General features: G+C 40.1%; 1 protein-coding gene across 1 annotated transcript in view; it reads left to right on the top strand.

Moving 5' to 3' along the window:
* LOC127575527 (dynein axonemal heavy chain 8-like) overlaps positions 1 to 12,781 on the top strand; it is a 282,606-nt gene that overhangs the window by 236,161 nt on the left and 33,664 nt on the right. The window contains exons 79-81 of the mRNA XM_052025460.1: positions 2,913 to 3,115; positions 5,653 to 5,726; positions 9,727 to 9,879. Of these exons, the coding sequence (XP_051881420.1) occupies positions 2,913 to 3,115; positions 5,653 to 5,726; positions 9,727 to 9,879 (430 nt within the window). The remainder of the gene's footprint in view (positions 1 to 2,912; positions 3,116 to 5,652; positions 5,727 to 9,726; positions 9,880 to 12,781) is intronic.

The following is a 12,781-nucleotide window of genomic DNA, read 5'->3' as shown; positions in this document are numbered from 1 at the left end:
CCTGTGCTGTACTGTTCTATGGAACATTATCTGAGTCTTCTATGGAGTAGGTAGACTGAGTCTTTTTTCCCAGAGTGGAAGTGTCAAATACTTAATGGCATAGATTTATTGTGAGAGGGAGGAAGTTTAAAGGAGATTTACTTTGCAAATATTTTACACACAGAGTGGTCAGATGTCAAGGGAGGTGGTGGAAGCAGGTACGATAGCAATATTTAAAAGGCATTTAGATAGACACATGACAGGCAGGGAATGGAGGGATATATATTACGTAGAGACAGATGTGAAGTTTAAAATTGGTATTGCTTAAATGGAAGGAAGCTACTCCACCTACGCATGTTCAATGGTTACGGGATGTTATGTCATACTTGTATCTAGAGAAGATTCGCTGTTTAGTTTTTGAATCTAACCTAGACTTTCAAACCCTGTGGGGACCCTTTTTGAATTATTTTCAAAATCTCTGATTTGGGGACTAAAATGCAGATATTGGCTGACACTGTTACATTTTTTAAGGTTTTTCCTTGCTGTTTCTTCTATCTAACAGCTTCGGGTTTTGGTAGTGGGGGTAGATTTTTTTTTGAAATAAAATATTTCAATTTTTTCTTTCCTTATTAACTAACTACTATATGTGATTATTGATTTAGAGTATTGTAATCCTAAGTACGACTTAATACAATGTATTCAGTAGTATTTTTACTTTCTTTTTTGATGCATGTACTCTGTATTTTTTTCATGGATTTAATAAAAATATTGTAAAGAAAATCGGCATCTTGTTTGGCACACACATTGTAGACAGAAGGGTCTTTTACTGTGCTGTACTGTTCTATGTTCTCTGCTGTAGATCTGGCATTACACTTCTACTTGTGCCTCACTGGGAACAGAAGCCCGCTGTTTCACCGGCTGCGCAGGAGTAGTGTCAATGTTGGCTGGCACTGAGATTCACACCACTCCCCATCCAATGTACTGGTTCCATTAGACGTCCTGTAAGAGGTTAAGGATGGACTCCTTGATATTCCTGGAATGCTGTTAGACAAGCCAGTCAATGTGTCTCAGATACTTTTCCACATTTTCTCCACTAACGTAGTCCTCATCTGAGTACTCCGGGGAAGAACTGATATGCCACCTCTCCCTCTAGGGAGTATCACTAAACCTTTCCTATCCCCTGAATGTACTGCAGCCTGCTTGCGCCTGGTGATTCTCCATGAGATACTTCCATCCTATCTAGGCTAACTAACCTTTTCAATGTCAATATCTGAATTGTTGCTTAATGGTGACGACGCAATGACCCAGTGTTTGCCTCTTCCCACCTCTGTGGATTAAAAACAGAAAGTGCTGGAAGCACTCACCAGGTCAGGCAGCATCTGTGAAAAGAGAAACAGAGTTAGCGTTCCAGGTCTGAGACCCTTTGTTGGGTCTCTTTCCACAGATGTCGCCTCACCAGCTGAGTGCTTTCAATATTTCCTTTTCTTTATTTCAGCTTTCCATCATTTTCAGATTTTTGGTTTTCACTTTCTGTGGAATGATGCTCCTGCATAGAACAAGGTATGGGCAAGTGGTCGCATCCATAGCTCTGCAATGATAAAGATGAAAGGAATAGAACATGGAACAGTACAGCACAGGAACAGGCCCTTCAGCCCAATTCGTTGTGCCGAACAAACTAAACTAGTAATTAAATGCCTAACTAAACTAATCCCTTCTGCCTACACAATGTCCATATCCCTCCATTCTCTGTACATTCACATGCCTATCTAAGAGCCTCTTGAATTCCTCTGTTGTATTTGCTTTCACCACCACCCCTGTCAGCTCACTCCAGGCACCCACCACTCTGTGTGAAAAAAAATTGTCCCGCTCATCTCCTCTGAACTTACCCCCTCTCACCTTAGTATTAGACATTTCGACCCTGGGAAAAATATACCATCTCTCTATCTATGCCCCTCATAATCTTGTAAACTTCTATCAGATCTCCCCTCAGCCTATGTGCTCCGGAAAAAACAACCCAAGTATGGTTGGTTAGTGCTTAGTGCTCTTAAGCAGACAACAGACAGATCATTTATTGTAATTAGACAAGGAGAAATTATACATTATGTCAAATTTTTATCTTGGTTTATGAAAAGTTTTCTGGTGGAATGGACGGCCATGTAACAGATGAAATTTAGTGCAAAGTGTGAAGTTATGCATTTTGTAGGAATAACAAGGAAAGACAAAATAAATGGTACAGTTCTAAATGGATGCATGAACAGAGGTAAGTGTGTAAACATTTTTGAAGGTGCCAAGGCAGCTTGAGAAATTGGGCCGGAAAGCATACAAGATCCTGGGCTTAAAAGTAAAAGTACATAGTACAAAAGGAAGGAAGTTGAATCTTTATAAAACGCTGATTAGGCCACAAATTGAGGACTGCATCCAATTCTGCTAATGTCACTTTAAGAAGAACATGAACAATCTGGGAAGGTGTGGGAAAAGTTTACTGGATGGGTCCAGGGATGACGGGTACCAGTTGCACGAATAGGCTGGAGAATCTATGGTTGTTCTTCAGCAGAGAAGGTTGAAAGGAGAGTTGATAGATCTGTATAAAATTGGGACAGTTTTATTTAGGGTAAGTGTTTCTATTAGCAAGGTGTCATGGTCTAGAGGACACAGGCTTAAAGTAATTGGGTAAGTCTCCAGGGATGAGTGAGCAAAACCTTTTTTACTCGGCAAGTAATTATGATCTGGAATGTACTCGCTAATGGAGGTTCATTTGTCACCTTCAAAAGGGAAATGGATAAATATTTGATGGTAAAAATTTTGCAGGGAAGTGGGAAGAATTGGGATTGATTGGATTATTCTGCAGAGGGCCAACATAGACTGAATGGCCAAAAGGCCTCCTATGCGATAGTGATTTGATGATTCTGTGAATTAAGATATTGACTTTTCAGGTCATGGTGCCCTGATCGAATTCTCTCACAAGCTCGAAACTACATTTCTGACTCAATGGGAGAAAAATATGCCGAGCCGGTGATTTTAAACTTAGAGAAAACGTGGGAAGAAAGTGATATACAAACTCCTCTGATCTGCTTCCTGTCCATGGGATCAGATCCCAGCAACCAGATTGAAGGATTGGCCAAGAGGCTTGAAATTGGTAAGGATGTTGTCTGAGTAATAAATGCAACTCTCTGCAATGTATAGAGACAATTTATGCTTTAGCTTGTTTTACCCTGAAGCCAACAAGTCAACAATACTAAGAAGTCCATGATTGTGAAACTACACCACAGAGACCAAGTAAAACCAAGTTCCATATTATAAGGTTGTCACGGTATTGAGCAGTCTCTTTGTTTACAATAGTTTCCATATTCATAATGTTGAAGCTTAGGATATTAAAAGCAGCCAAACCATTATAGCCCTTGACGGTTCTCACGCAGTGATACTGGGTAGTAAGTTCCAGTTCAATATCACAAGAAACAATTACGAAGCAAGATAATGGAAACAAAGACTGACAAACCTGACAAATCTCCTGGACCCAATAAAAGGGTCCCAAAAGAAACAGCTTTAGCGATAGTGAATGCATAAGAAATAGGAACAGTAGGCCATTCTGCCCCTCAAGCTACTCCATAATTCAGTGAGATTACAGCTGACCATTACTCTACACTTGCGCCCTATTCCCATATCATTTGATTCCTCTGATATACAGAAATTTTTCAATATCAGTTTAAAATGAAATCATTGATTAAGTCCTCATGGCTCTCTGGGGTAGAGAATTCCGTACGTTTTCCCTGTGTCTGCATGGGTTTCCTCCGGGTGCTCTGGGTGCTCCGGTTTCCTCCCATATTCCAAAGACGTACGGGTTAGGAAGTTGTGGGCATGCTATGTTGGCGCCGGAAGCGTGGCGACACTTGCGGGCTGCCCCCAGAACACTCTACGCAAAAAGGTGCATTTCACTGTGTGTTTCAATGTACATGTGACTAATAAAGATATCCTATCCAAGAATTTTCCACCCTTTGATTTTCCACTCTTTCAATACTCTGAGGTACAGTATGTAGATCATCGGGTCCTTGAGATTATTTTCCAATTTCCAGGCTCATTAACTTCTCTAGTAGTATTTCTTTACCAATATTAACTTCTTTCATTTCCTCATCTGTACTGGATCCCTGGTTCTCCAGTATTTCTGGAAGGTTTTTTTGTCTTCTTCCATGATGGCAAACACAAAGAATTTCCTTAATTCCTCTCCTATCTCCATTATCAATTCTCCCAGCATTTCCTGTAATGGATTTACATTTACTCTTGATAATCTTTTTTACATACCTATGGATGCTCTAACAGTCTGTTTTAATGTTTCTGGCTGGTTTACTCATATTCTATTTTCTCTCTTTTTTGGTCATCCTTCATTGAAAGATAAGACATTCCCAATCCTCAGGTTTATTGCATTTTCCTGCTACTTCTATACTTGTTAGCACGTGGCACTGGGACTAATCCTGAGATTTCTATCTTTGAGGACCTGCTCCTCTGTTCTTGGAGATCTCAGGGGAGCATTTTTCACACAGAGTTTGGTTGGAGTATAGAATGTACTGCCTGAACAAGTGGCTGAGGCAGAGACTCTCACAATATTTAAGAAGCATTTGGACAAGTTCTTGAATTACCAAGGCATAGAAGGCTATGGACCTAATGCAGGTAATTGGGATTAGCGTAGCTAGGTGCAGTGGGTGGCATATTCATGGTGGGCCATAGGGCGTGTTTCTGTGCTGTATGACTATAACTCCATGCTCTTTCCCAGCTCCCTAAAATCTGCTTGCACAACCTCATCTTTCCTTCTGCCTTCAATGTCATTGGTACCAGTGTAGATCGCTACTTCTAGTTCTTCAGCTTCTCCCTTCAGGATGCTGCACAGTCAGTAAGTTACATCCCTGAAATAAAAATAACAAAACCACTGAACAAGCCAGGCAGCAGCTGTGGAAAGTGAAACAGCAATATTTCAAGTCAGAGACCCTTTGTCAGAACTGAGGAAGAAATAAAAAATGTAAAGTTGAGTTGCAGAGAAGGTAGTGGGGAGGGATGGTTAGGATAGAGGGAACATATGGGATAGGGCAGGTTCAGGTCAGAGGGGCAGTTAGAGGGTGATAATGCATATTTGTGTTGTAATGTGTTGCTAATAGTAGGGCTGGGAGACATGCCCAGCAGGTCCAAAGGAGCGAGAAAAACTGAGTCAAAGTTACAGCTGATTGACTGGCAAAAATGGCAAGTTCTGATACAGACAGAAAGACTGATTTACCTAAAGTTGGAGAATTTAATAATGAGTCTGGAAAGCTGCAACATACCCAAACAGAAGATGGGGTGCTGACTATTCACTGTTTTTATTTCAGATTTCCAGCATCTATTTCTTTTATTTTAGAAATGATATGGTAGTTTCACTAGATTCTGAAATCGTTATAATGAAGTGAGAGCACGAAATTTGTATTTAAAGAGTAGCTGGTTAAACTAGCATGCATTAATTACCCATCACAATCAAGCACATTTCCCAGTGTTGTCTAATTTCTCAGCCAAGATGCTTATTCTGGATTTGGAAACTTTAGGAGCATGACAACCAAAACATAAACCTGTCAGTAAATATTTTTAAGAAGTGCTGCAGCTAATCCAAACTTATTTAGATATCTTAGTAGAGGATAACTGATGGCTTTTTTCCAGATTGTCGGGCAATATCCATGGGTCAGGGACAAGAAGTTCATGCCAGAAAGCTGCTGGCAATGTCCATGCAACAGGTCAGTAAAAATATGAATATTGGTTCATCAAAAATAAATTTCATTCTATCTTAGCATCTTTTCATTTTCAGTACTGTAAAGATTATGGTGGACTCAAAATGTTGCAGTACAATGAGTTAGCATGCAAGTACAGTACTGCAATTAATTAGGAAGGCAAAAGGAATTTACAAGCGTCGATGATACCACTACTACATACAGCTTTTATCTCTATATTTGAGGAAGGAGACACTTGCATTGGAATTGAAAGTACAGAGAATTTTCACTAGGTTGACTTGTGGGATGAAGAGGTAGACGTACATTGAGTGAGTTGGGCCTGTATGTACTGGAGCTTAGAAGAATGAGAATAATATTATTAAAACCTTTAAGATTCTGAGGGGTATTGACTGGGTGGCTGCTTCAATGATGTTTTTCCTATTGGGGGTATCTTAAACTGGAGAGGATAGTTTCAGAATAAGGTGTTGCCCATTTAAGATGGGGGTGAAGTGAAATTGATTCTCTCAGACACTTGTGAATCTTTGGAGTTCTCTTCCCCAGAGAGCTGTGGAGGCATTGAATATATTCTAGACTGAGACTGACAGACAATTACAACAAATTAATAAGTATGGGGAGGGAGCAGGAAAGTGGTAGCATAAGGGGGTAATTGGCCTACTCCTGTTCCTGTTTCTTAAGTCCTTTTTGTCATGATAATTTTTCTATAAGCCTTTGTACAGTCTGCAGTCAGCAAACAATAATTGTTTTTTTTCATAGTGACATCAATTACTGAAAGCCGTTGGCACTGACATCAAACAGCCAGAAGGCTGTAAGAGAAGTGGTTTGCTTTTATTACTAAGTATTGCGATATTACAGAACAACATCTAAATGTTTTGTGATCATAAAATAGATGGTTCCTCTTCCAAAACCTCATGTTTATTTGAGTATACAGTCTCTAGATGCAAACAATCTTGCAATACTTAGGCCAGTGTATGGGCTTACATACAGTAAGTATTGATTTGGTGGGAACATTGCAGACAAGTCTAATCTTGACTGATTTTTGATCTTTGCCTTCATAACAACTTGCTCAACAGCATGCTAACTTTTTGTGTTTTCTGTACAAGAACACAAAGATTCTTCTGTACTGCACTCCTTTTCACTCTCTCTCTATTGTGTAAAAGTCTGCCTTCTAAAGTCCACAACCTCATACTTTCCTGCATTAAACCAATTGCCAAATTTTTGCCCAGTCACTCAATTTCTCTACATCCTATTGTGGAGTCCACATATCCTCAGCATGCCCTCGCATTTATTTTCATGTCACCTGGAAACTTGGATACCTCATGCTCTGCCCCCTCCTTCAAGACATTAATATTTACGGTAAATAGTTGAAGACCAAGAACTGATTCTCGGGGCACTCCACTAGTTATGCCATTTCAGTCTGAAAAAGGTCCACTTATTCTGACTTTATGTCCTCTATGTGATGATCAGTCTTCAATCCATGTTAACACACATCATGAGCTCTTTTCTTGTGCACTAGCCTTTTACATAGTTCCTTATAAAATGTCTTCCAGAAATTCAAAGCATTGCATCTACAGATTCCATTCTATTAACCTTGCTTATTATAGACCTGAAGAATTCCCAACAAATTTGTTCAGCATGATTTCCTTTCCAAAACATATGTCCACTTGGTTTGATTGCATCAAACTTTTCTAATTGACTAGCTGTTTCTTCCCTGACCATACGCTCCAGCATTTTCTCAACAACAAATGTTAAGCCAATTGGCTTAAAATTTTCCACTATATATCTCCTCCACTTCTTGAACAAGGGCATCACGTTCATGCTTTTCCATTCCACTGTTATCCTCTCGGAACTTGGAGTTTGCAAAATTTCAAACAATGACTCTACAATCAATCTCAGCAGCCACTTCCTTTAAAACCTTTGGATGCGGGCCTACAGGTCCTGACAACTTGGCTGCCTTTAGTCCCATCAGTTTTTCCAAAACTTTATCTCTTGTGGTACTGCAAGTTTCTACTTGTGTATCTGTTATCCTTAGGACATTTGCAAAGTCCCTCACTGTGAAGACTGATGCAAAGTATTGGTTTAAATTATCTGCAATTTCAATGATTCCTGTTATTACCACTATATTTTGCAACTTTGAACGTTTTGGTTTTTTTATGTTTTCCTTGACTTGCTTAATCAACCATGGATGGATCATCTTTCTCATTGAAGTCTCTCTTTCTGATTAGCACACATTTCTACTGATTGTTATGAAATAACTGCATAAATATCTGTCACTGCTCGACAATAGACCTTTAGCCTGTTTTCCCCAGTCAACTCTTTCTTAATATCTTTATAATTGCCCCTACTTAAGATGAGGACACTGGATATGAACCTGAGTTGTTCACCCTCTGTTTAGTATTTTGTGATTGCAACTCCCAGGATGATCTTTAATGCTATGGTGGCGTTAAATATAATGTAAAATTTTTATCTACACCTCTTCTTGGCAACAATTTTCTAGGTTAATAAGTGCTGAATTTATAACATATAAGATACTTATAACACGTTTGTGTATATATTAAAATTTTTGTGTTAAGGTCTGTTATATATTAGATATAATAGGTTGTTGTGAAATTATTGCAGTCCCTTCTTTAAGTTAAATACACCCATGCAATTGATGACATTTTAACCAACAAGACTAGTAGATTAATTGAACATACTGCAGATATATATTTAAAGAAAATTGTTGTGCTCAGACACTGGTAGTCAGTGTTGGGTAAGTCACTGTTTAGTTAAGATCTACCTCAGCCTGAATATACATTTGCTGTAGCAGCTGTAAAGAAACCCACAAATACATTATGTTCTTTCCACGAAGCCTTATGGTGCACAATCTACTACTATAACCTAGCCATAATACAAACCCATCTAGTTGTGGATAGTGAGGAAGGTTGTCAAGTGATTCAGCAGGATATAGACCAGTTAGAAATGTGGGCAGAGAAATGGCAGAAGGAATTTAATATCGACAAGTGTGAGGTGTTGCACTTTGGGAGATGAAATGTAAAAGGAAAGTATACAGTAAATGGCAGGATCCTCAGGAGCATTGATGTATGGAGGGACCTTTGGGTGCAACTTCCCTGAAAGTGACAACATGTAGAAGGTATATAACATACTTGCCTTCATCAGTCAGGGCAGTGAGCGTAAAATTTGGCAAGGCATGTTGCAACTGTATAAATTGATGGTTAGGCCACATTTGGAGTATTGTTTGCAGTTCTGGTCACTGCATTAAAGGAAGGATATGGAGGCTTTGGAGAGGATGCAGAAGAGGTTCACCAGGATGTTGCCTGGATTAGAAAGTATTAGCTATAATGAGAGGTTGAACAAATTTGGATTGTTTTCCCTATAGGTTTGGAGGCTGAGGGAAGACCTGATAGAAGTTTATAAAATTATGAAAGGCTTAGATAGAGTAGATAGTCAGAGTCTTTTTCCCAGGGTAGAAATGTCAAATAATAGAGGGCATTGCTTTAAGGTGAGAGGGGGGTGGTTTATTTACGAGGCAAGTTTTTTTTACACAGAGCATGGTAGGTGTCTGGAATGTACAGCCAGAGGAACTGGTGGAAGCAGATACAATAGTAAAGTTTTTGAGGCATTTAGATAGACACATGAACAGGCAGGGAATGGAGTGATATCGACCATGTGCAGAGAGATGGTATTATTTTAAACTGGCATCACTGTCAGCACAGACATGGGCAGAAGGGCCTGTTCCTCCGCTGTACTGTTCTATGTTCTGTTGACCTTTGGGAATTGCATGTCTCCCTGGACAGTGGATTTATCTGCAGGCTATAAGAAGAGCACCACAAAATCTTCAAGACCTCCATATTATAGTACATGTATATATTTATTCTAATCAGAATGAACATAGTCGTGTTATTAAACAATCAAGGCTCAGTGTGTAGACCATCATAGTGATTTCAGCCCCTCTTATTGGCTTCTGCTAGAAGCATGGATAAACTAACTCTTGTTTTTCACACTTCAGGGTGGATGGATCTTACTGCAAAACTGCCACTTAGGTCTGGAGTTTATGGATGAGCTGTTGGAGATCCTGATGACAAGTGAGAATGTGAATGAATCTTTCCGCGTATGGATCACCACTGAGCCGCATCCAAAGTTCCCGATCACACTGTTACAGGTTAGTGTTCATGCTGCTCAGTGACAGCAGATTGGGAAATGAGTGAAGCAAACAGGATTTGCAGCCATGCTTCTGATACAGTCAGTGCTCTGACGTACCTTTAGGGTAGGAGTGATCGGGAATTTGTCTTCTAAATTTTGAGCTTCTGTTTGGCCTGGACTTCCTGACAAGAATCTTCAATATCTTTGTGAAACATGTTGCCTATAACTCCAATTATGTCCTTTCCTGGCTCAGGAGGAAAACTGAGGCGAAGTCCCTTTTTTAATTCAATTTTGGGATGTGTTGCACTCTATCAAGCAGTCATTTATTGCTCACACCTGATTGCTTTTTAGAGCTATCAGATGTGAGTGAGGGATGACTGCTTGATGAGTTGTCTTCTTGACCTTTTGAACTCCTTGTAGTGATTAGTTCATTTATATAAGGGAGGACTTGGCAATGGTAAATTGGAGGTATCTACTTGTAGGAAAGTCTGTATCTGTGTAGTGGCAAGCATTCAAAGGAGAAATAGCAAACGTTCAAGGCTAATGTGTTCCTGTAAAGGTAAAAGCTGCGGTAACAAATATAGGGAACCCTGGATGTCAAGGGATTTTGAGGTTGGATAAAGAACAGCTTCTCCCCCTCTGCCATCAGATTTCTGAATGGTCCATACACCCATGAACTCTACTTTGTTATTCTTTTGCACTATTTTATTTATTTTTAGGTAACTTGTGGTAGTTTTTATGTCTTGCACTGTACTGCTGCTGCAAAACAACAAATTTCATGACATATGTGATAACCTGATTCTGAAAAATGGAAGCACAAATAGATATAGGGAACTAGTGACAGGGGAGGAAGTATAAAATGTCTAGGGAGATGCTTAAAAAGGAAAGTAGGATGGCAAAGAGGGATCATTAGAAATCACTGGCAGACATGATTAAGAAAAATCCAAAGATGATCTTTTGCCCTTAATGCACTCATAAAGGGCAAAAGAATAACCAGGGGAAAAGAGGCCCATTATGGACAACAGGGGTAATCTGTGCATGGAGCCAGAAGGTAAAGGTGAGGTCCTAAATAAGATAGACCATAAGATAAAGGAGCAGAATTAGGCCATTTGGCCCATCGAGTCTGCTCTGCCACACAATCATGGCTGATTCTTTTTTGTCAACCCCATTCTGCTGTCTTCTCCTATAACACTTAACCCCCTTACCAATCAAGAACCTTTCAAACTCTGCCTTAAATATACCCAATGACTTGGCCTCATGGCCCTCTGTGGTAACGAATTCCAAAGATTCACCAGTCTCTGGCTGAAGAAATTTCTACCTCATCTCAGTTGTCAAGGGACGTCCATTTATTCTGAAGCTGGGCCCTTGGATCTTTGACTCTCCTACTAATAAAAACATCCTCTCCATGTCCGCTCTACTTAGGCCCTGCGGATTCCCCTCCGGATCACACACTATCCTGACATCATCACTTAAAATAGCCACAGCGTGCATGCTAACCATTAAACACCTATTTACCTGCTAAATGAATAATTTTCATTGGTATTCAGGAAGGAAACAGACTTTGTAATTGGAGAAATCAGTGAAAGTCCAGTGCAGCTCTCCATAAATAAAGAGGTGGTTCTTGATGCCTTGGTAGACAAAGTGGATAAATCCCTTGGACCGGATAAGTGCCCAGTGGTTAGTGTGGATGAGTTGGGCTGAATGGCATGTTTCCATGCTGTACAGTTCTGTGATTCTACAATATTACTCACACTGTGTTGTTGGGTGTAGAGCTTCAGGATAAAAGCTGTGCTCCTGGAGAAGCAGAGTGCTGCAGTCCTGATGCAGGGCTGACAGCTCTATTGACTTAGGTTCAATCCTGACTTTCAATGATATCTGTTTGGAGTTTGCCTGTTGTCCAGGTGATGGTGATGGCTTCCTCTGGTGGTTGGTAGGTTAATTTACCATTGTAAATTACTCCCGGTTTGCAGGTGAGCAGTAGAGAGTAGTAGTAGTTGATGGGAATGTGGGGAGAATAAAGTGGCATTATTGTAAATGGGTGCTTTATGGTAAGCATGGTAAGCGTGCCTATCTTGAGTGATAATGTATGTGATCTGGAGGGAACCTGCAAGTGAGGGCACTCACGTGTGCCTTCAAGTATTTCTTGGTATATTATTGGGCTCAGCCTCTTTACTATTTAAGAGCATATGAAACAAATCATGCCATTTGACCCCTCATCCCTGCTCTGCCATCCGGTGAGGCCATGGCTGATTTTTTTTATCGTGCTCCCATTTTTTTGCATCAAGTCCATTATCCCTATGATGCATAAAGAGGTTATTTGTCCCATCGGGTTAATACTGGCTTCCAAAAGATCAATCCTTTCAGTCCCATGTTACTTCTTATTTTTATGTGGTCCTACATCTTATTCTCTGTCACATGTCCATCATTTGCCACCCACCTATACCAGGGGTAATTTACAGAGGTCCATTAACCTACAGGCATACCTTTGGGATGTGGGAGGAAACCAGAGCACCCACAGAAAATTTTATTCATTAATATTCAATTATACTCGCCCTGACGAACATCAAGGAAACAGGAAAGAATTTAGACTGGGAATTAGGAGAACCAAAATGGGCCATGAAATTCCCTTGAAAGTAGGAATAGGAAGAATACCAAGGCATTTTATACATATATTAATGCAATTGGGTAGTTAAGGGAAGGGGAGGTCCACTCAAGGACAAAGGAGAGAATTTAAGTGTGGAGACAGAGGATGTGGATGACATGCTCTGTCATTCACATCCTCTGTTTGGATCTTCCTTGGATCCTCTCTTCATCAGGGCATTGAGAATAAGAGTTGGGACATTACGTTGCAGTTGGACCAAATGTTGGTGAGGCTGCACCTGGAATATTCTGTACAGTTGTGGTCACCCTGCAAAAGGAAA

This window comes from Pristis pectinata, chromosome 10 (genome assembly GCF_009764475.1).
Source record: "Pristis pectinata isolate sPriPec2 chromosome 10, sPriPec2.1.pri, whole genome shotgun sequence".
NCBI classification, from domain to species: domain Eukaryota; kingdom Metazoa; phylum Chordata; class Chondrichthyes; order Rhinopristiformes; family Pristidae; genus Pristis; species Pristis pectinata.
The sequence above is the reverse complement of the archived record's forward strand: the minus strand, read 5'-3'. Positions and strand labels throughout refer to the sequence as shown.